General features: G+C 41.8%; 1 protein-coding gene across 8 annotated transcripts in view; it reads left to right on the top strand.

The window, feature by feature from the left end:
* Paip2b (poly(A) binding protein interacting protein 2B) overlaps positions 1-20,325 on the top strand; it is a 33,543-nt gene extending 13,218 nt beyond the window's left edge. For 7 of the 8 annotated variants that reach the window (XM_038319891.1, XM_038319890.1, XM_038319893.1 and 4 more), the window contains 3 exons: positions 12,539-12,686; positions 16,596-16,772; positions 17,912-20,325. In XM_038319891.1, the coding sequence (XP_038175819.1) occupies positions 12,549-12,686; positions 16,596-16,772; positions 17,912-17,968 (372 nt within the window). In that variant the 5' untranslated portion in view covers positions 12,539-12,548 and the 3' untranslated portion in view covers positions 17,969-20,325. Of the gene's footprint in view, positions 1-5,116; positions 5,207-12,538; positions 12,687-16,595; positions 16,773-17,911 lie in introns of those variants that run through there. The other variant, XM_038319897.1, reaches the window with a different exon arrangement.
* The last annotated feature ends 3,854 nt before the right edge of the window (positions 20,326-24,179 follow it).

The raw sequence follows: 24,179 nt of genomic DNA, 5'->3' as shown, positions 1-24,179 counted from the left end.
CATGGTGCTATTAAAGAGGGGCATTTGGTACCAGCGATTAGAGGTCCGTGTCTTGGTCTGTCTCTGCTTGTGTTTCCTCAACCTCCAGCCCCTTGTCCGAAGCTCACGAACTGGGTTCTAGCACATAGAGCACAGACCGGGGGGCGCAGTGCGTGGCAGGTGATGTTTCTCTGATTTCTTTCTCAGCCCATTTATCATCTATATAGGAGGGCTACTGATTTTTTTTTTTTTGAGTTAATTTTGTATCCTGCTACATTACTGAAAGTGTTTATGAGTAGAAGAATTTCCTTGGTAGAATTTTTGGGATCACTTATGTAAACTCTCATATCATCAGCAAATAGTGAGAGTTTGACTTCTTTTCCAATTTGTATCCCATGATCTCCTTTGTTATCTTATTGCTCTAGCTAGGACCTCGAGAACTATATTGAATAGACATGGAGAGGGTGGACAGCCTTGTCTTGTTTCTGATTTCAGTAGGATTGCTAGGAGTTTCCATTTAGTCTGATGTTGGCTGTTGGCTTGCTTTATATTGCCTTTATTATGTTTAGGTATGTTCCTTGTATCCCTGCTCTTTCCCAGACCTTTATCATGAAGGGATGTTGTATTTTGTCAAAAGCTCTTTTGGCATCTAATGAGATGATCATGTGGTCTTTATTTTTCAGTTTGTTTATATGGTGGATCACATTGACAGATTTTCATATGTTGAACCACCCCTGCATCTCTGCAATGAAGCCAACTTGATCATGGTGGATGATGGTTCTGATGTGTTCTTGGATTCAATTTGCCAGTATTTTATTTAGTATTTTTTGCATCAATATTCAATGAGTGAGATTGGTCTGTAATTCTTTCTTATTAATGTCTTTCTGTGGTTTAGGTGTCAGGGTAATTGTAGCCTTATAAAAAGTTTGACAATGTTCCTTTTGTTTATATTGTGTGGAACAATTTGAGGAGTATTGTTACTAGTTCTTCTTTGAAAATCTTGTAGAAAATCTGATGGTTTGGGGCTTTTTTTGGTTGGGAGACTTTTGATGACTGTTTCTATTTCTTTAGCAGTTATAGGTCTGTTTAATTTGCTTATCTGGTCTTGATTTAATTTTGGTATGTGATATTTATCCAGAAATTTCCTTTAGGTTTTCCAATTTTGTGGAGTACAGGTTTTCGAAATATGAGCTGATGGTTCTCTGGATTTCCTCCATGTCTGTTTTTATGTCTCCTTTTTCATTTCTGATTTTGTTAATTTGGTATTCTCTCTCTGCCTTTTGGTTAGTTTGAATAAAGGTTTGTCTTTTGATGATTTTCTCAAAGAACCAACTTTTTGTCTCATTGATTCTTTGTATTTTCTTTGTTTCTAGTTTGCTGATTTCAGCTGCCATTTTGATTATTTTCTGCAGTCTAGTTTTCTTGGGTGAGTTTGCCTCTAAAGTTTTTAAATGTTCTGTTAACTCATTAGTGTGGGATTATCCCAGCTTCTTTATGTAGGCACCTATTGCTGTGAACTTTCTTCTTAGCACTGCTTTCATTGTGTCCCATAAATTTGGGTATGTTGTGTGGTCATTTTCATTGATTTTTAGGAAGTCTTTATTTCTTCCTTGACCCATTGATGATTCAGGTGAGCATTGTTTAATTTCCATGTGTTTGTGGGCTTTCTGGAATTAGTGTTGCTGTCGAATTCTAGTTTTAAGCCATGGTGATCTGATAAGATACATAAATTTATTCCAATTTTTTTTATCTGTTGAGCTTTGTTTTGTTACCAAGTATGTGGTCAGTTTTGAGAAGGTTCCATGAGGTGCTGAGAAGAAGGTATATTCTTTTATGATTGGATAGAATGTTGTATAAATGTCCGTTAAGCCCATTTGAGTCATAATATCTGTTATATCCCTTATTTCTCTGTTAATTTTCTGTGACGAGAGTGGAGTGTTGAAGTCTCCCACTATTAGTGTGTGGAGTTTAATGTATAATTTAAGCTTTAGAAGTGTTTTGTTGTTTTTTGTTTGTTTGTTTTGTTTTGTTTTTTAACATATGAGGGTGCCCTTGTATTTGGTGCATATATGTTCGGTATTGAGATTTCCTCTTGATAGGTTTTTTCTGTGACTAATATGAATCTCCTTCTTTGTCTCTTTTGATTGATTTTAGTTTGAAGTCTATTTTGTTAGATATTAGGATAGCTACACAAGCTTGTTTCTTAGGTCCATTTGATTGGAAATTTTTTTCCCAACCCTTTACTCTGAGGCGATGTCTTTGAGGTTGAGATGTGTTTCTTGTATGCAGCAGAAGGATGGATTCTGTTTTCGTATTCAGTCTGTTAGCCTGTGTCTTTTTATAGGTTAGTTGAGTCCATTTATATTAAGGTATATTAATGACTAGTGATTGCTATCTCCTGTTAATTAAGTTTTATTGTTGGTGATGTTAATTTGTGTGTTTTTCCCTTTGGGATTTGCTGCTGTATGATTATCAATTGTTTTTGTTGATGTAGCCAACTTCCTTGATTGGAGTTTTCCTTCTAGTACTTTGTGTAGGACTGGGTTTGTGGCTAGGTATTGGTTAAATCTGGTTTTGGTATGGAATATCTTGTTTTGTCCTTCTATGGTGATTGACAGTTTTGCTGGATATAGTAGAATGGCCTGGCATCCATGGTCTCTTAATGTCTGTACAACACTTGAGCATGGCCTTCTGGCTTTCATTGTCTTCAATGAGAAGTCAGGTGTAATTCTAATAGGTCTGCCTTTATATGTTACTTGGACTTTTTCCTTTGCAGCTCTTAATATTATTTCTTTATTCTGTATGTTTAGTGTTTTATTATGTGGCAAGGGAACTTTTTTTGGTGTCTATTTGGTGTTCTGTGCTTCTTGTATCTTCATAGGTATATCTTTCTTTAAGTTGGAAAAGTTTTCTTCTATGATTTTGTTAAATATATTTTCTGTGCTTTTGAGTTGAACTTTTCCTTTTTCTATAACTACTATTTTAAGTTTGGTCTTTTCATGGTGTCCCATATTTCCTGGGTATTTTGGGTTAAGCTTTTGTTACATTTAATGTTTTCTTTGACTTATGAGTCTATTTCCTGTATTGTATCTTCAGCTCTTGAGATTCTCTCTTCTATCTCTTGTATTCTGCTGTTTAATGTTTGCATTTGTGGTTCCTGATCGTTTTCTCATGATTTTTGTTTCTGTAATTCCCTCAGTTGTTTTCTTTATTGTTTCTATTTCAGTTATCAAGTCTTGAATAGTTTCTTTCATATGTTTGATTGCTTTTTCTTGGTTTTCTTTAAGGGATTTACTGATGTCTTCCAGTTTTTTTTTTTTTTTTGTCTTTTCTTCCATTTCTTTGAGGGAATTTCTTATTTCCTCTTTAAGAGTCTCAAATATTCTCTTGAAGTTATTTTTAGGTCATTTTCTGCTGATTCATCTATATTTGGTTGTTCAAGTCTTGCTATTGTAGGGTCTCTAGATTTTACTGGTGTTCTTATTTTGTCTACTCTTCTTTTCCTCTAATTGGTGTGGTTGGGGCTGTCTGTGATTCTGATGATTAATCTTCTAGGTGCCAGTGGATCAGAGGCTCAGATGGTTGTTCCTCGTGTTACACTCAGTGCCGCGGTTTTTGTTACCCCATTAGTCACTCCATGTTCCTGGAGATCGCTCAACTCTCCCAGGGTTTGTTGTCTCAGTCTTGCTCTTGTCTATGTTGCCAGCTCAGACCTGTTTCTGTGAATGTCCCTGGTCTGGATCTGCTCCTGCGGAGGTCCCTGGCTTGGGGTTGCTCCTGCAAAGGTCTCTGGCTCCAATCTACTCCCTTCGAGGTCCCAGACTCCTGTGCGCCCAGACCCACAGAGGACCTGGCTCAGGCCTACTCCATCAGAGGTCCCAGACTCATACTCAGACCTGGAGGGTTCCTGGCTCAGGTCTATTCCCTCGAAGGTCCTCGATTCCCCAGACCGCAGCGATCTCTGGCTCTGACCCACTTTTTCAGCAGTTGTTCCCCTGTACCTGCTGCTGTGGAGTTCTGTCTCAGGTCTGCTCCAACCCAGGTTGCTAGCTCAGTCCTGCTCTTGTCAAGTTCACTGCCTCAGGCCTGCTCTGGCCTAGGTAGCTGGCTTAGGCCTACTCCTGTGGAATTTATTGCCTCAGGCCCACTCTGGCCCAGGTCTCTGGCTTAGTTCTGTTCCTGTGGAGTTCAGTTGTCCCAAGCCTGCTCTAGCCCAGGTCCCTGGTTCCAAGCACTAATTCTTCACGAAACAAATCTTGGGTCTTAGAAACAAATCTTGCGTCTTCACTACAGCTGGCAGGCCAGTCTGCCACAGCACTCCATGCTGCCCAGGGCCACCACCTTCAGCTTGGGACTCACTGGGACATCCCTTTTTTATGTATTTTTTTTTTAAATTTTGAGATAGTACCTCACTACGTTATTGAGTCTGATCTTGATGTCACTATAGTCCCTGCAGGCCTTGACTTTCCAATCCTCCTGCCTCAGCTTCCTTAATAACTGGGATTACCGGCCAGTGCCAAAGCTCTGACTTTGTCAATTTGTAATTATAAGTAATTATAGGACAGTTGAGTTTTCTGTCTTTTTGATAAGCACATTAAGAGTGTGTTTGTAAGTGCTGTTTTGTATTAAGTGGAGAGTATTGGAGTATTTATGTCTTGTAGTGAGAATAGGACGGCCTAACAGGAAAATTCCATAGTTGTTTTCTACTAAAATCTAAACCACCTCTCATAAAAATGGAAATATGGAAGATAAAATCATTCTAATTAGAGGGTATCTGGGACTTAGTTGTTTCATTTCTGAATATACATTCTTCTGATAACCCCCACCTTGTAGAAAATGAGCCACCACTGCTGCTCTTATTTTTCCAGAGCCCCCACCAAATTTATACTTAATGAAGGAAGGCTTTGTTGAATATGAGAGGAAAAACACATAGTATGAAGAAAATATGACACATAAAACAAGTTCTACATAAAAGGTTTATGAAGTTGTGTGTTATTGTTTATTTGAGACAGTGTCTCATTTTGTAGCATAGGCTTGCTTCAAACTCATGATCTTCCTGCCTCTACAATGCTGGGATAACAGTGGGAGCCATCATATTAGGTTATAAATCTGTTGTTGTTTTCTTTTGGTACTACAGATTGAACCCTAAATAGTATGTGGCTGATTTCTATGACCTGAGAAGATGAAGCAGGTGAATTTCAAGTTCAAGGCCAGCTTGGACTTCATAGTAAGACCCTGTCTCAAAAAATGTGTGTGTCCATGCAAGCATGTGTATGGGTATGACCCTGCAAATAATTAGGAGAAGCAAAAAGGGTAACCAGGGAGCTGGAATTTGATAGGGCACTTTGGCAGCTGTGTCGCAGCACTGCTGCACAAGTTGGAGTGTCTTATGTGGCTTGGCAGTAGATGATCTCCCTCTACATGCTCTTCCTCTCTCTTCCCCTTGTATCTCAGCTATTCAAAAGTAACAGTTGGGCCAAGCATGGTGCCTCCCACCTTTAATCCTAGCATAGATAGGAGAGTTCAAGGCCAGTCTGATCTATATGGTGAGTTTCTGCCCACTCAGAACCACAGTAATAGTAATAATAATGATAATGACGATGAGGATGATAGCAGCAACATATCCTCCTGCTTTCCCAGGACCTAGACGGTCCTTTATTTCTTCTTTCTTTACTAGAGCCTCTTACTGTCACTTAACATGCACTGACCTTATCAGTGTGAAGATAAAAGTTTCTGTCAACCTCTTGACCCTCTAGATTCCACAAAGTCCTGCTACTTCCTTTGGCAGCTATCTCTCAATGTCACCTGCAGGTTGTTCTACCACCTTTTGGCCTTGCCCCTTCTTTCTCTTTTTTTTTTTTTTTTTTTTTTTTTTTTTTTTTTTTTTTTTTTGGTTTTTCGAGACAGGGTTTCTCTGTGGCTTTGGAGCCTGTCCTGGAACTAGCTCTTGTAGACCAGGCTGGTCTCACAGAGATCCGCCTGCCTCTGCCTGCTGGGATTAAAGGCGTGCGCCACCACCGCCCGGCCCTTCTTTCTCTTTATGGAGATTGCTCTCATTCAGTTAGTAAGCATCCTCCATGCTCTTGCCTTCTATAGACTCCTCAGCCGCTTCTTGTTCAACCTTTCAGCAGTCTTCAGTATCCATAGGCACTTGTCTGGGCATGCATTAGTGTGTCTTATAGCTGCTGTAACAAAATTACTATAAACTGATAGCTTAAAACTTATTCTTATAGTTCTGGAGGCCTGTAATCTGAAACCAATATAGCTGAGCCCCACAATCCCTCAGTGGTTCCAGGGAAGACTCTATTCTTGCCTCTTCTAGCTTCTGCTGGGTATCAGCCCTCTTTGAAGGGGATATCACTCTGGTCTCTGCCTCCCTTGTCACATTACCTCTTTCCTCCTGTCTTTCTGCAATCACCCCCTCCTTGTGTTTCTTCTACAGAAACACTTATTAGAATTTACTTGGATAATTTTAAATGATCTCTTTGTCTCAGGGGCCTTCATTTAATTACATCTACAAAGTCTCTTTTTCAAAATAAGAAAGTATTTACTGCTTCCAGATTAGGATGTAGACTTACCTTTTAGGGGGCCCTTCACTTATTCTAGTGCACTGTTATTATCTGGTCTTAGCTCTCAGCTGCTCTTCAATTTTATTTTAATGTTGCCTTCCTCTGCCTCAGGTGCTGACACACTTCAGAGCTGGGTTCTTTTTTTTTCATCTTTGCTCTTTCTCTTTAGATAGTGTTTAATTACCGTTTATATAAATGACTACTCCACTTGTCTATGTTTAGCTAGACTTCTATTCTTGCTACATATAGCCAGGCTATATAACATCAACACTCAAGTGATTTGGAGACACTGCAGATTTACCATGTCCACAGTAGAGTTCATCACATTTCTTAGCTGTACCTCCCTCTCCCCTTCACCATCCAAGAAAGGTTTGCTTTTTTCAGAGTTCTATAGCCAGTGAATGACTCCTATCCACTTGAGTCCTTGGCAATTCTTTCATCCTGACTTTCCACACCTAGTTCAACTCAGAAAACCGTCAGATAGTTTGGGATCTGCTATTTCTCCTTTTGCTGCTACCATTGTAACCCAAGCTGCACCAGGGTTAGAGTGTTAACAGTCTTTCAGGGCTCATCCTGTACTCTCAGCTCTAATCTAGTTTCCACACAGCAAACAGAATTTAAGCCATTTTACTTTGTGACTGAGAATTCCTTATAATGACTTTATTTTGATTTTAATCTAAAGCCCTAGATATTTCTTACCGTCTCAGATCCTTATAAGTACTGGCCATGTTTGCCTTTCCATATCATCTTTTTCTTCTCATCTTCATTCTGTGTGCTCAGCTATCTTCTTTGAGTTTCCAAAAGTATTCTCCTGGATGAGTCTCTGAACAGGCTTTTCCCTGCTCCTCCTCATTGGTAGCTTAGATCCTTAGGTTTGAGTAAAATTGCCCACTCCTAGATTGAATAACCCCCACATTGAATGTTCAGTTAGTCCTTTTTACTTCTCCATTTATGACATAAACTACAATAATTCTTTTTTAAGACAATTTTGATACAGGCTGGCCTGGAACTCATGACCTTCCTCCCTCAGCCTCCTGGATGCTGGAATTACAGGCATATGCCACCATACCTGACTCATAATTATTTTTAATTTTTTACTCATTTCCCTTTTGAGAGAATGTAAGTACCACTAGGGAAGGAACTGTGTACATTGCCAAAACAATGAGTATCCTAAATAGACTTAGATTTTAATGAGCAAATGAATTTAGCTAAAAACCTGAGTTGCTAAAATGTAATTTAAAAGGGTCTATTTGGAGCTGGGTAGTGTGGCCCATACCTTTAATCCCTGCATTCAGGAGGCAGAGGCAGGCAAATCTCTGTAAGTTTGAGACCAGCCTGGTCTATAGAGTTCCAGGATAGCCAGGGCTACACAGAGAAGCCCTATCTTTTTTAAATATGGGGTGTGTGTGTGTGTGTGTGTTTGGAATGAGAGAGAGAGTCAGACAGACAGACAGTCTGACTCACTGTGTATCTGTGGCTGGCCTGAAATTTGCTATGTAGAACAGGCTGGTCTTGAACTTGCAGAGATCTGCCTTCTCTGCCCCCCTTCCCTGGCCCTGTGCTGGGATTAAAAGCATGCACCACTATGCCAACTCAAATTAAAATCCAATTAGCCAGCCTGATTGGAGTAATGAAACTAGATACTAGAATAACATGTGTGCAAGTGTTGGCATGTGCACGTGCATGCATTTTGACATAGGCTTACATGCAGCCCAGGCTGGCCTCAAATTTCCCATGTAGCCAAAGATTATCTTGAATTCCTAATTCTGTCTATTGAATTTACAGATGTATAATAATACTGCACCTAGTTTTGTTTTATGTGGTGCCAGGTATTAAGTCCAGGACTATGTTAGAAAGTATAAATCACTTTTATTACTCTTTAGTATCTTTGTTAATAGTAACCCATTCAAAAGTCCTAAATATTCTTCACAGAGAAATTGTGACCATGGACATGATTCAGGCTATAGCTCCTGAAAGCCAGGGACACTGCTCAGTTAGTAGAGCATTCGCCTGGCATGTAAGAAGCCCTGGGTTTGATTCTGTAGTACATTATAGATGCATGCTTGTGTATATTTGTATATGCATACACTAAATTTGGTTCAAGAACAGCAGGTTTGGGTGTAACTATATTGATCTGGGAATTATACAAGTTCAGGGTGTTGAATTGACAAGCATGTATTTTTAAACTGCCCTAGATACATTAACAGTCCTGAAGCACATTGTGGCTGGGAACTGAGACCCCTATTTTAAACTCTTCACTTTAGTCATTCAGGTCTTGTGCAACCTTCATGCCCTGCCTCCTGTGGACAGGGTTTCATACCCTGCATTTACTGTGCTTTTCCAGTTTTATCTGTAATGGCAGTTGTCATTTTCAGTATGTTTCATGTTGATGGTTTGAATGTAAAGTGTCTTCCAAAAGGCTTGATCTCCTACTGGTGTCACTATTGAGGTAGTTAGATCACCAGGATACTAACTTCAACAGTGAATTAATATATTGTTGAGCTTATTGATCATTTGGCTGTTGGGTCTTAGAGGAAGTCAATCACTAGAAGTATGCCTCTAAAGGTTTTTGGTGTTAATCCCTATAGTCTCTAACTTGCTTCTCTGTTTCTTGGATGCCATGAGGTAAGCAGCTTTCTTCAACCATCCCTTCTGCATTGATGTTTCTACTGTGGTGCAGGACTAAAACAGTGAAGTCAATTGGCAGTGATTGAAACTGTGAGCCAAAATAAATCTTTCCTTTTCTAAGATGTTGGTCAAATATATTGTGACCACATCAAAAACTATCATATTTCTTCTCCATATTTCAGATGCAGAGGAAGAATAACTTTATCGTTCTTTGATTTTCATAGTGCAGTACAGACCCAGACAAGACCTGAAATCTATCTTAAGTAGGGTCTGATCTTGAAGCACTCCTCTCAGGCTGCCCTGCTTCATACTTTCTTGTTACTGCATAGCTACTTAGGAATCAAAGCAGCAGATATTTACTGCGCGGGTGAGGAATCTGGGAGCAGTCTAGCCCTGTGCCTCTGCTGAGAGTCTGTCGTGAAGTTGCAGGAAGGCTATTAGCTGGGTCTGTGCTTAGCAAAGTATGATTGTGGGAAGGTGTTCTTCCAAGCTCAAACAGAAGTGGCTCACTTCCCTGTCACACAGGTAGCTCTATGGCATGACTGACATCATGGCAGATAATCTGATTCTTTTTTTTTTTTTTTGGTTTTTTTTTGGGGGGGGGCGTTGAGATAGGGTTTCCCTCTAGCTTTGGAGCTTGTCTTGAAAACTAGCTCTTGTAGATCAGGCTGGCCTCAAACTCACAGAGATCCGCCTGCCTCTGCCTCCCAAGTACTAGGATTAAAGGCATGCACCACTACCACCCAGCGATATTGTGATTCTTAATCCTCGTTATGAAACTGAACTTTATTTTTAATCTCTGACAACTCTGGACATATTTTGTTCGTCTCCACTACATTAGACTTTCACAAGAATTTACCTTGGTGTGTGGAAAAGGGTCGTGTTAACAATGCAAACTGACAAAGTGGAATGGCCAGAAGCAGGTCAATGTTGAAGTGTTTTGGGTGGTAAACTGGGGAAGAGCTGTGAATAGAATGTTGCATAAAACTGGGTTGGAAGTCAGTGATATTAGGGGTAGTGATCCCACATCACCACATATCTTTCCCACATTGAAACATGTATGTGCCTTCCAAGGAGCTGCCATCTCCAGCAGAATCTTCTGTTCCCAGCCAGCTAGTAAACAAAGTTAGGGATACATTAAGGTACCAGTTCACACTTCCCCAATAGTGTGATTCTTATACTAACCTATAACACAGAAAGGTAGCTTAACTCCTCATTTAGGTGCCCTCCCTGGCCACTTCGCTGTCAGTTGGGGTTTCTAATCCCCCATCCTTGGGTTTAGCTTACTGGTCTGCTCACAACTCAGGAAAATACTGATGTTGACTAACTTAGTCTAAAAGATTTTTTTTTTTAAGATTTATTTATTTATTATGTACACAGTGTTCAGCCTCCATGCCTGCAGGCCAGAAGAGGGCACCAGATCTCATTTCAGATGGATGTGAGCCACCATGTGGTTGCTGGGAATTGAACTCAGGACCTCCGGTAGAGCAGTCAGTGCTCTTAACCTCTGAGCCATCTCTCCAGCTCCTTAAAAGATTTTGTAGAAGACAAATACCACAGTGTTTGGTGTTAAATGCCTGTAATCCTAGAATTGGGGAGGTGGAGTCAAACAATCCATTGAGTTAAGAGATCAGACTGGTCTACCTAGCCAGTTTCAGACCAACCAGAGATACATAATGAGACACCTATTGCAAAACTAAAGACAACAATAAAGGAATAGATAGCCAAATGAAGATAGGTATGATTCCCATCCCTGTGGAGCTGGGGTCACCTGCTCCCAGGTCATGAATGATTTCTTAATCACTTTTTTTTTCTTCCGGTTTCTCAAGACAGGGTTTCTCTGTAGCTTTGGAGCCTGTCCTGGAACTAGCTCTTATAAACCAGCCTGGCCTCAAACTCACAGAGATCCACCTGCCTCTGCCTCCCAGTGCTGTGATTAAAGGCATGCGCCACCACCACCTGGCTCCTTATTCACTTTCCTACAAGCTTCCATGCGTTTAATTGTGCAGAATGCTCCGAACCAATCCTCTTTGGATCTGTTATAAAGGCCTCATTACAAAAGCATGATTGAAACAGGATGACCTCTAACAGTGCGACCAGACAGAAGGGTGCTGCTTAGGGAAACCAGCAGGGCCTCTCTCTTCAGATTCTTCTTGGCCTCTGTGCAAGTTTGTCCTCCCAGCTATAGGCAAGGACCTCTACTGAAATGGGGTTTATGATCAATCTACAAGATCGGATTTGTTTATGGCCAGCCTGATACAGAAAGAGGCAAAGCTCAGAATATATCTTTGTGTTCTATACTTGCCTAGGGGAAGAGAAGTGTCAGTTTCTATGACCTTCTAGGAGGAAAAAAGGGACAGAAGATGACTGTGGTTTCTGAGGCCTAAAGCACCTCTGCATTACAAGAGACTGTCCGGGGCTGGAGTGCAGCTCTGTGGAAGAATGCTTGCTTATGTGTGCAATGCCCTGGGTTCTGTCCACAACATTGGAGAAAGAAGAGATGAATAAAGGATTGTCTTCCACCCTTACTAATTAATACGTTTTCTGGCGCTGCCTACCCTCCCACCCCTGCCCAATAGGTGTCTCCACAGATGCAACTCCCTGGTGGATTCTCCAGAGATGGAGGCTGGAGCAGCCGTACACCCGAACTAAAGCAGAGAAACTATATAGGTTGTAGATGAGGGGTGATGACGTGTCAGCCACAAGCTGGGTTTGTATGGTCAATAGCTGACCACTTTAGGCAACTGGCAACTTTAGGGGAGGAAGCTGCAGTAGCCACCAAGAATATGAAAGTGGACCTCTTGGTGCCTTCCCTTTGTTTGGGGAGTCTCTGAGTGGGCACAGTTTGGGGAGAGAGGAATGGGACCTCTCAGACACCATGACTGTAGTAACTGTTACAAAAGAAAACTTTTAATTGGGTAGCTTACATTTTCAGAGGTTTAGTCCATTATCATCATGGTAGTGCATGGCAGCATGCAGGCAGACACAGTGCTGGAGCTTCGAGTTAATACATCCTGACTTGCAGGCAACAGGAAGTAGCTTGAGCATATATGAGACCTCAAAGCCCACCTCCACAATAACACACATCTTCCAGCAAGACCATACCTCCTAACAGTGCCATTCCCTTTGTGGAACATTTTCTTCCAGACCACCACACCATTGTGCCCCACTACTCAGTTATTAAAGAACTATACATCTGTAAAATTGGTAACTATGTGATTGATGTCATAACATTTACAAACTAACAATAGTGTTCATTTTCATTGGCCTACAACTTAAGAAGCTTCTAGAAAGATCTGGATTTTTAGATTCAAATTTCCTTAGTCCTTATCTTCACTTTTTGCCTTCTTTTATCTGTTTAGAATCTCCATAATGAATGGATCCAGTGTAGCAGGTACATCACCCAGTGTGAAATGCAAAGAGGACCAAGGGTTAAATGGACATGAGGAAAAGGAAAACCCATTTGCAGAATACATGTGGATGGAGAATGAAGAGGATTTCAATAGACAGGTAAGCAAAGGTCACTATCCCTGTGAGCTACTGCAATCTTCTACTGTACTTGTAGGAACAGGGTAGTTCTTCTAGTGTTGATAAAGGCCTAACACTCAGAGAATCAGGGGTTCCAGATCTTAGCAGCCAGAGGCATATAGCTCAAGTTAGAATCTATAGCTCTGGGTTCTAAGTCAAGGGCCTGACCCTCAGGACTTCGTGCCATCCTCTGCTCTTAAGCAGCAACAATCAGAGCTAGCCAGGATTATAGCTCCTAAATCCTCCTAAGCCCTCAAGGACCTGTAGTCTCTCCTTCCCTCTTCCCTTCCACCCTGTGTGGGTCTCTGTATTTCCACCCCACCATCTTTCATTACCTCTGCTGCTTGTGTGGAGTTCTTCCCTGCCCTCTTACCTCCACTGACATTGCTGCTACTGTTGTCAAGTAGGGGCTACTACTTCAACACTTGCTGACATGCCCTTGTTGCTGTTTGTGTATCTCTTCCTGGAAAGTCATACTAAAATTGATAAGACAAAAAAAATCAAGATTTAAGATGCAGTTTAAAAAATTGATAAGACAGGCCGGGCGGTGGTGGCGCACGCCTTTAATCCCAGCACTCGGGAGGCAGAGGCAGGCGGATCTCTGAGTTCGAGGCCAGCCTGGTCTACAAGAGCTAGTTCCAGGACAGGCTCTAGAAACTACAGGGAAACCCTGTCTCAAAAAAACCAAAAAAAAAAAAAAAGAAAAAAAATTGATAAGACAAAAGATCTATATCAAGGTTTCCAGGCAAGCCACAATTTCATAATGGTATGAAAAACATCTTGCCTGTGAAATGGCTCTGTTGATAAAAGCAATTGCTGCCTTGACTTACAGCCTGAGTTAACTTTCTAGGACCCACATGGTAGAAGAAAACAAACTCCCATAAGTTGTCCTCTGACCTTCACATGTGTGCAGTGATACATTGCACCTCCCTCCAGCAATAAACAAATAAGCATAATAAAAACTTTTAAGGCTATAGCCCCTAATCCTAGTATTGATTGTCATTGGGTGTGTTGGAAGATGCTCATTCACATGTACCTATGCGTGTGTAGGTCAGATGCCAATGCTGTGTGTCTCCTCTAGCAGTCTCCACTTTAGTTTTTGAAACAGTCTCTCAGTGAATCTGAAGCTGGTGATTGGCTAGACTGGCTGGCCAGTGAGTCCTTAGAGTTCTGTCTCTGCCTCACGACACTGGGATTACAGGTACATACCACCACACCTAGCTTTTTACATGAATGCTGGGAATCCAAACTCAGGTCCTCAGGTTTGTGCCAAAGCACTTTACCTGCTGAGCCATTTCCCCAGCCCCCTTATTGAGCTCTTTTGGGTGAAAATGTTCATTGAAAAGATGGTCATGGTGGAGCATGCCTCTAATCCCAGCATTTATAAGAAGAAGCAAGGGATCAGGAGTTCAAGGCTCTATTCAAATAAATAGTTGAACAAGTATGAGGCTTTTAGAATCAGATAGAAATGTCATATTGAGGGGGGAAAGACTAAGACCTAAATAAGGAAATATCGCTTGTTTGAGGTTTCAGAAAGTAGTGGCATATGGTGGTACATACTTGTAATCTCAACACTGGGGAATTAGAGCCAACAAGAACAGTTCAAGGGCAGCCTCTGCTACCTATCCAGTTTGAGCCTATCCACAGATACCTGACACCCTGATCCAGACAGATAACAACAACAGGAAGTATAACTCAAGGGGCTGAAGAGACAATTCTACAGTTTTGAGTGCTTGCTGTTCTTGCAGAGGGCAGGAGTTTGTTTTCCAGCACCTACATGGTAGCCCACGGCCATCTGTAACTCCAGCTCCAGTAGACCTAGTGCCTTTCTTCTGGCCTTTTCATTCGCCTACACACGTGTGCACTTACCCCCTCCCATTAAAAATAATAAAATATTTTTTAAAGGAAGGATAACTCAGGAAACTACTTCTTGGAAGAAGAAACACATTAGTTATATTTGTGAATGATTTATATTCATACACAGATAATTTCAATACTAAAGAGAAAAGAGACTTGGTTGTGCTAAGAGGGGGACAAACACCAATTTTATGTAACTTTTAGGATGTGTTGCCACTGGTGAGGCATGACATGTAATGTGGGAAGATGAAACCACTTAGTTGGGTGTTAGGGATCTTTTACATACATATTCTCTAACTGGAGGTTTGTTTTGTTTTGTTTTTCTTTTTCTGTAAGTTCCTATCATTCCCATGGGTATCTAATAGCTAAAGTCAGAACAGGCACAATACTCATTCATGCCTCAGAGTTGAGACTTGGGATCTTTGTCTGTTTTTTTCTTTTTTCTTTTCTTTTTTTTTTAATGTTCTTAGTGCTAATTTCCCAACTCTTACACAAAGAATACTGCTATAATAAGAGAAATAGATCACATGGCAAACTCCTAAAAGAAGCAGCTATAGTAAAATTCTTGAACAAGGGAGTATGTAAGAGAATGGAGAGCAGGAGTGTAGCAGCTTATACCTGTGGTCCTAAGACTTGGTAGACTGAGGCAGGGGATTGATGTGAGTTCATAACTAGTCTGATCTGTATACATACTGAGTTAGTCCAGCCCTGTCACAGAGAGAAAAGTAAAGGTTGGACAGAGAAAATAAATGCCAAACATTCAAACACAAAACTGTAAAATCTTAATAGCATAGAAATACTTAAGAGCTTCATAACTGTATAATTTATGAGATTTTAAAATGTTTAGGCAATTGCAAATTTAAGATACTCTTCTTAAGCTGGATAAGAGAACATGAATGTGATTACAGCACTTGGGAGGACCAGAAGTTCAAGACCAGCCTCAGCTACATGGAGAGTTCAAAGCCAGCCTGGAATATGTGAAACTGTCTAAAAACAACAGAAACAGTCAAAAACTTGCTATTAGTAACTTTTTATGAACATATGAGGCACAGTTGAGTGATTTTTTTATTGTTGTTGTTGTTGTTTGATTTAGCTTATGGAGGTAATGAGCTGTGAACCTGTTACCCAGCAGGAGGTGAGAAAGAGATTTGGCAAGTGTGGAGTGGCCAATGAATTCACTGAAATCTGCCAAGTAAACATTGTCTGCAAAGGACTGGAAAATCATAGATCCTTTTCATTAGTTGGTAACAGTGTTGAGGAAGTATGGAGTAGTTTTGTTCTTGTTTTAAGAGACACTGTATTGTGACGTATATTTTTAATAATGTACCAGAAAGTGTTTTCTGTATCTCTCTAAAGTTCTACAAGTATTTTTCTGCCTTGGAGTTCTTATTACTAGAAAAGTGGATCAGGAGCTAATACTGATTTTGATTTAGTTTTCAGTATCCTAATCTCAGGCCAGTTACATACTTCCCATAAAAGATTTATGAAGACCTGAAGTTTCTGCCATTTTGAATAACTAAAATCCTGTTTTTGTTTTTATTTTTTTTTTATGGTTATCAGATCAGTTACTTCTCTGTTGCTGTGGTACAATTCCATGACCAAAAGCAATTTCATGGAGGAAAGGGTTTATTTCAGCTTACAGTTCTAGGGAGATATAGTCAGTCTGTCATGGCTGGGTTGAACAATGGACAAGCTTTGACAGTAGAAACAAGAAGCTGGCTTAGCACATGTTATCTGCAAATTGGAAGCAGAGAGAAAAAAATAAAAATAAGATGGAGTACATTCATAAATCTCAAAGCCTGCCCTCACTAACATACTTTCTTCCTCAGGACTCTACCTCATAAAGGTTCTGTGATGTCCCTGAACAACATCACCAACTAGGGACCAGGTATTTATAAACATGAACCAATTAGAAACTTCTCACTAGCTTTCCTGCCCATGGTTCTGAGTGAGGACCTCTGAAGAGAAGTGCTGGGGATCCCAGAGGGGTCATCCTCTGGAATAGTTCCTCTTAGTCTTCCCCTTTGTTGGTAGGTGGAGGAAGAGCTGCAGGAGCAAGACTTCTTGGACCGCTGCTTCCAGGAGATGCTGGATGAAGAGGACCAGGACTGGTTCATTCCAGCACGAGACTTGCCTCAGGTTGTGGGACACTTACAGCAGCAGTTAAATGGACTATCAGTCAACGACAGTCATGAATCTGAGGACATTTTGGTAAGAGCCTTCAGTAGTTCTACATGTGACATCCTGAAAGGAATATGATGTTTGGAGTCATAGATGTCTGTGTGGCCCTACACCCTACATCACATCTCTGGAGCCTATCAGCTGACATGTCTTCACCCCTTAAATGGCTTCAGGTTCTGTGGAACTGTAGTCACAGCCTTCATTTACCCTGATGCTCTCTGCCCTGGGTGGGATAAGATTAGAAGTCTGAATTGGGCTTCGGCAGACCACTTGATAATTGTCTTTCACTGTCTGTACCTAATGTACTATGGCTCTGCCAGGAAAACTATTGCTATTAGGAGGAACACATTCCTGACAGGCCAGTTTGTACTTCAGTTAAGTCAGAGAAGTGAGCTCCTTGTCTTCTATTTTGATGTGGCTGGAATTCTGCGAGCACTGTAGTTCCCACATAGCTTGTGAGTAGCTGTGGCTTGCAATGAGCCAAGACTCACAAGAACACCAGGGGGCATGGAAAAATGAGAAAAATAGAGGTTCTAGTATCTAAACTGGCTTCATGGAATATTGTTTTTCACCATGTTAATCTGTTCAGTGGCTTGAAGTGCTGTTTTGGAATGAATGTCATTCATACATTCAGGGAAATACCTTGAAATGGAGTAGAAACAGGAGGCAGGAGCCTCTGAGAACAATTCAGCGATAGCATGGGCTGTTAAGACTCTTCCTTCTTCCCTGAGGCTTACCAAGAAGGGTACTGTGGTGTGGCTCAGTTGTGGAACACTTGCTTAGCATGTATCAGAACTCAAAAACAAGTTTTAATGATTTGTTATTTTTCTTCCAGTCCCCGACCCTCTTCTCTCTTTCCCTGTACTTTTATTTCTCTGTAGGGCTAGAGATTTGAACCTTGTACATGCTAGGCAAGTACTCTATCAATAAGCTTCATCCCTAGCCTGAAAATAAGTTTTAAAGTGTAATAGGATGTGAAAGCAGAAAGATGACCATCAGTATGGGGAAGGATAAGAGGCAGGTATCAGCAAAGTCAGTGGAATGCACATTGTATAAAATGTTATAGTGAAACTCATTATTTAGTATGCTAAACTAATTTTTTAATCATGAAAAAAGTAATAAAAGTACAGCTTGCTTTGAGTTATATTTTCCCTTGATTCTCATTTCAGAGCAAAAGTAACCTGAATCCAGATGCCAAGGAGTTTATTCCAGGAGTGAAGTACTGAGCTGTTGGAAGCTTCCAGAAGGACTTGTTTTGTCCCTGTACCTGGGGCCAGCAATGCACAAAAAGGCAGAGCTGAAGGGGGGTGGCAAGGGTGTGCAGCCAGGGCGGGTTGGGTTGGGAAGGTGGTTTGACTGGATACTGTGACTGAGTAACTAATGTGCGAGGTCCTACTCTCCAAGCCCTCTGAGCATGGCTCTTCTGTTCTGCTGACTTGTTCAGAGCAGTTTCCCATTTTATTTTATTTTTTGAAGAGCTCTTTGGAGTTAAGGAACTTCAGTTGTTTTTTCCCTTGCTAGAAATGTTCTTTCTGTATTCAAGCAAAATAAGCTGACCAAGGAAAGCAGTATTTAAGAAATATCTTCCCTGCTGTGTATCTACCAGGGGCAGGGCATCTGGAGAGCTTAAGGAATTTACGGCTGAGTAGTAAGAGGGAAAAATAGAACAGGAGATGTAAACCAGCTGCAACACTCAGCTTCCCCAACCCCTGACATTTCCATGGTGAAGTGGTGAACTAAGTGGCAGATAGAGCCCTTGTCTCTTGGCCTGAGCTCTGCTCTACTAAAGAAAACACAGATTTGAAAGTTCTTAGGTGAATGTAACTTTGGATGGTTGCAAGTTGTACATCAGAAGAGCAGGGCTTGATGGTGGCAGTCATTTAGTTGCTGCTGGCCTGGTGTTGAACATAGATGTGTAGCTGCTGTCGCTCATTGTTTACAGGTAAAAGTCACATAGAGTTGCTTTGCCTTCATGATTCTCATGCGGGCTACTCCTGGTCTCTTTCCCTCACAGCTCTAAAAGACACTGTTAGCCAAAGTCTGAGACAGACCTTTTGTTGGGCTAGTTGCATCTTGAATCTTCTTGGACAGTTTTGGTTTTATTTTCCTTAGTCCCATCAATATCTGGCTCTTACAGTGTCTTAATTCCCTCAAAGATTTCTGTATTTTTTTTTCAAGGAAATAGATTTTTCTAAACACTAGCAAGCTGCTCAGCTCAGTTTGGGTGCTTCTCCTGCCTTACAGAGTGATTCCCAGAAACTAAGCTACTGAGTAGTCCTGCCTGAGAACACAGCAGAGCTTCTTGGAGCTGTTAATGGTATTAATGCTCCCACGAACTAACTTTTTTCATTTCCTCATGGGCCTAGCTAGGTGCACTCCTAGTTCTACCTGTAACTTACTAGGGTTTGGTTGATCTTCTGTCAAACTGAGTTCCACTGGGAGCTGCTGCTGTGAGTAGAGGCGAAGCGTGGTAGTGTTGAGGGTGAAAGGACAAGCGTCCTGTCCTGTTCATACTCCCCGGACAAGGGATTTGGAGAGGCCTGAGAGTGCTGTGGCTTGTGTGTGACTGTCACTGTGCTGTGCGTTAGCTCTGGAAGGATCATGTAGCTTCCAGTCTGTCAGTTCAGCATGTGGATATGGGCAGAAATTGGAAGGAAAGGACTGGGGTCTCGAAAGTTGAAGTATTACCTTTTTCATGAGCTGGTTTTCCAGCTTTCCATTTTGTCTTGGTACCAGGAATAGAACCCAGGGTCTCATTTGTGCTAGTCCAACTCTTGAGCTGTTCTCAGTCCTCCCTTGTTGACTTGTAGACAGCCCCAGCAGTTAAACACAAGCTTCCCTGTTTTTCCTGTTAAAGTCTCATAGGATGGCATCTTGTGACAGTGGCCTTCTCCCTAGGCCACATCATAGTGACTAGCTCAGGGAACTTGTGTGGCCAGACACACATTGACTCCCAAAGCCTCTCTCTCAAGAGACTAGGAACTCCTAGTTCTCTGGGAGGACTTTATTCCTGCTCCAGCTTTTAGTTTGGCTTTCCACTTCTAATAAGAAGAAGGGTAGGGGTGAGGCATAAAAAAGATTCTGCCACAGTCTCCTCGAGGCTTTTGGAGTTCAGAATGCATCAGGATTGCAGGAAGATTGTTGAGAATCTCTACCTACATATATATAGTGCATCCTCCTCTGAGTACCTGGCTGGGAAGCCTAAGCCTGGGGAGGTTTTGTTCTATCCTAAAGTTTTGCCCTTTGGAAGCCAAGCTGCTAGTTGTGGTCTAAAAGGCCTACCTTCCTTCCTACTTTGCTGGCTCATTTTACTTGGATGTCAGTCTCTGTTCTTCTGTTGAGGGTGCATTTGGTTAATACTTCTAGAATGCTGTTGTGTATGCCTGGAAGCAAGTGCTGGTATGTTGGGTCTACAGCCAGTGAAGTTGAGCTTAGCACACGTAGAATGACTTATTCCTGTGGCCCAGCTCTTCTTTCCTCCAGTGTTGTGAGGTAGCATAATTGTGCCCAGAGTGCAGGCTTAGCCTTAGTTTGCCAACTTAGCAGAAGAATTTTGGGGTTTTGTAGGTTTTCCCCCCTTGGGAATTTATACAGCAATAGAAAATGTACTTAATAGTTGCTGGTCTGGCAGGCCCCAGTCTTCTTTTATTAGTGACTAAGTTCTAATTGTGACTATTTGACTCTATAACTTTTTTCTTTTGTTGGGGGAGGGATAAGGGACTGCACAAGATATTGTAGAGGTAGTCAAAACCTAGGTACTGTAGCTAAGGGTCTGGGGCTAGTTTCTGTCTATAGTGTACCTGACTTTTGGTTATCATATAAGCAAACCAGAACATAGTCTAAAGATTGATATTTTTTATTGAACCCAGGATTTCACATGTGCTATGCAAGCACTACACCAAGCTGCATTCCTGACCTGTAAGAGGCTAGGTCTTGGTAGCATTCGTATTTCCAAAGTCACAAGAACTATGATTGCTTCATTAAGATTGTAAGGCTAACCATGGCTTTAAAATAAATGTTTTTAGTGAACTATTAGGCATTTTCCATATTATTGTTATGTCAAGGGTTTGTTTTGACTTTAGACAGACTAAGATGCAGGTAAAGAGCTCTGTCAGCCGGCATCTTCAATGAGCTGGGAAAAGGGGGCAGCCAGAGTGAACCTCTTGATTGGGGATATGGTAGATGAGCATGTGACTGCCTGGCTTCCTGAGTTTGTTTCCTGTTGCTAGAGGGGACAGGCCTCTGCTGTAAGAGTATTGGTATTGCATGCTATTAGTCTAGGTTTATAGAATGTCAAGGATAGGAACTTACAGTTCTGACAAATTTGACTAGAAGTTGGAAGTACCCACTTCTTGGAAAAGCTTATCCCAACCACTCTCATCTGGGAGAACAGGAATGGGAGGCACTAGTTTTGTCAAGTAGGAAGAGTAGAAAGGATGCTGTATGTGAAACAGACCCTGAGTGACCTGTCCATCCACAATTGCCATGAGGCTCGTTGCCCCCCTAGGATGGCTCAGTGCAGTGGATGTGAGCGCCTCCGAAGTCCATTCTGCTACCTGGAGGATGTCACCAGACTTAGACATCTTCTAGACTTCACAATCTGGAAGGAGGTGGAACTCTTTTTCCTATGTTTAATCTCCCACAAGAAGCAGCTGGTGGTGATGGGAACAGAGAAGGAATCTGCCCAGGCAAACATTAGACTGCATACTACCCTGCCGTCATCATCCAACATACTGCTGGACCCCAGAATTTTTCATTTCCTGGGAGATGGGACTAGAACATAAGACACACTGCTCTCTTCAAGATGTCAAGCTTAGGAGCCACACTTCTCCTGTTCTTGGGGAACAGGAGGAAATTGAAAGGACCAAAGGACAGATATGCTTTTTTTTTAAATGTAAAAACCTTCCTACATTTTTGTTGCTAAAAGTATAATTTAAATGGAAGATTTGATGAGCTTTCCTCCCAAATTTACCTTGTACCTTTTCTTTAAAATGAATAAACAATAAAAATTCCAGGTTACTTAATACTATAAAGATTTTTTTTTTCTTTTTGGTTTTTAAGATCAGACTCAGGACTTCACAGCTAGGCAGCATCCTGTTGCTGAGGCTCTCCTTACCCCTGGGATACTAAAAGCATTTTGAGTTATAATCTTGCTCTGTGGTCTAGACTAGACTTGAACCTCTGGTCCTCCTGCCTCAGCCTCTCCAGTGCAAAGATTATAGGTGTGGACCACCTGGCTGTCCTAAATATCTTAATATTGTACTGTTACTAATTGTTTTTCGGTGCAGGGCTAAATGGAGGACTTTGTGCACGGCTGGGGAAGTGCCCCAACACTGAACTGCATCGTGACTGTACAGTTCCTTGCTGTAGAGTGGCGCCATGCTTCACTCTATCAGCATGGAAGAGAAGTGAACAGCAGGTTGTGAGTGCTACTCATCTTTAATCCCAAGACTTGGGAAGAAGCAGAGGCAGGTACATCTCTAGTCTGAGGCAAGTTCAGACTAGCCAGGTCTACATGAGATTGTCTATAAAGGTTAATAAACTAGTGCTTGAAGAGTGGAAACAAGACCCCTAAGACAGCTTTGAGCTGGGGTGGTTCACTAGTGATGCATATCATACAAACCATGAACTCACTGGGTTGTGTCCAAGTCACTGAGTTTAGGAACTTTTAGTGCTGGAGCAACCACCATAATCACTTCTCCCAGTAACCTTTCATACACTGGTCCCCAGGCCCTGGTGTGGCTAATGCACCTCTTCCGGACATTTCATGTCAATGGACTCAAACACTATATGGTCTCTTAATTTGGCACTTTTTTTTAAACATGTTTTGTCAGTGTTGAGCAGTTTCCTATTGAGTACGCCACACTTTGTCAGAGAGCACCTTAAGGCTGTGTTTTAGCCTCCTCAGCTCCATTGGCTCTCCACCTCCACTTTGGCAAGTTCTCTGTTAACAGGCCGAGAGCTGTGTGTCCTAAGAGCCTCAGCCACTGCAGATTCCTATGATCCTCAACCTTCCACGAAATTGTCTACTGCAGCTCAGAACCTTTGAAGCATCTGAGGCCCATTTAATAACGAGCACAAGTGGACAGGGAATGAAACTACATAGTTTCACTCAGAATCAATGCTGAAGACTGCAGCTTTCTAGTCATGTCCATGGGTATTAGAGTTGTACTAACTCTGCTGGACTCCTGAGGTGATAGTGATGTACACAGGAGGGGGAGCCAGTGGAGCAAAGCAGCCTGATGATGCCCAGGCTGCCTAGCACCTCCAGTAGGCCCAGACTCTGGACCCTTGTCCCTGTTGCAAATGTTTAAAAGCTTGTTGCTCACAGGGCTTTTAAAATTGAAAAACAAGCTGGAGAGATGGCTCAGCAATTAAGAGAGAGCATGACTTCTAGTTCAATTCCCAGTGCCCACATTGAAGCTTACAACCATCTGAAACCCCAGTCAGAGACAGGATCTCTTTTTTTTTTCTGGTCCCTACAATCACACACACAGTGTACACAAATGCAGGTAGAACACCCAAACATAAAATTAAGAAAACCCTAAAAAGTTTTCCTAAAAACACCAAAAATGGGGGGAGAGGGGAATTACTTAAAATTTTTTGCTTTGTAAATCAAATGATATCTGTATAAAAACTCAACAAATGAGAATAAATGCACTTGTTGAGGTAGCATCTTCCTGGCTAAACCTGGCTCCCTCCTTTCATGTGTATTGACAGTTGTACTGTGCAGGAGTTAGAGAGAAAATAGAACCCAGAGGTTAAAACACTAGCATTGTTGCACATCCAGACCTGGTTAATCTTAGGTGCCAACAGGTACTGGGAATGACGACAGTGTCTCTGAGCAAGAGTGTTTTCCTGGAAGGATTAGCTTCAGGAGAAAGACCTCCCCCGCAGGGCTGGCAGCAGCAGCCTACCTATAAAGGTCTGAGAGGGAAGTGCCCCACTGTAACCACAGCCAGGTGAGCAGCAGTGAGGAGCAGGCAGGCCACTGAGTTAAGCAGTACCTACTTGGCCTGTAGGGAGGGGCCTATAGTGATTTATTCAGACTAAAAAACAATAAAATGCCCTGTGTGCCTACAGCTACCAAACCCAAGGTTAAATAAAAATTGAGACTAGAATTGTACTGTTCCTCTAAGTCCTACTGGGAACCTTGGGAGAGGGTGTGATGGATCTTGGGTCATTCCCCAGGAAGTGGGCATGGATACAGCTTAGTTCCATCATAAGGCATTGTAATTCTGCCAGGAGGAAAGTTGGGTCCCAGCTCGTGGCAGTCAAAAGTATGTGGTGTGGAAATGGGAGGTGCAGGGCCATTATATGCTTAAAAGCCTGGTGGATGCACGTAAACCAGCAAGTACCTGAATCTGCTAGGAACCTGCTGGAAGTGCTGAGGACATACAGCAATGTGCTGAACGTGATACAGAGCATACTACTGGG

The sequence above is a fragment of the Arvicola amphibius genome, chromosome 2 (genome assembly GCF_903992535.2).
Source record: "Arvicola amphibius chromosome 2, mArvAmp1.2, whole genome shotgun sequence".
NCBI lineage: Eukaryota > Metazoa > Chordata > Mammalia > Rodentia > Cricetidae > Arvicola > Arvicola amphibius.
This window is presented reverse-complemented; position numbering and strand designations above follow the sequence as displayed.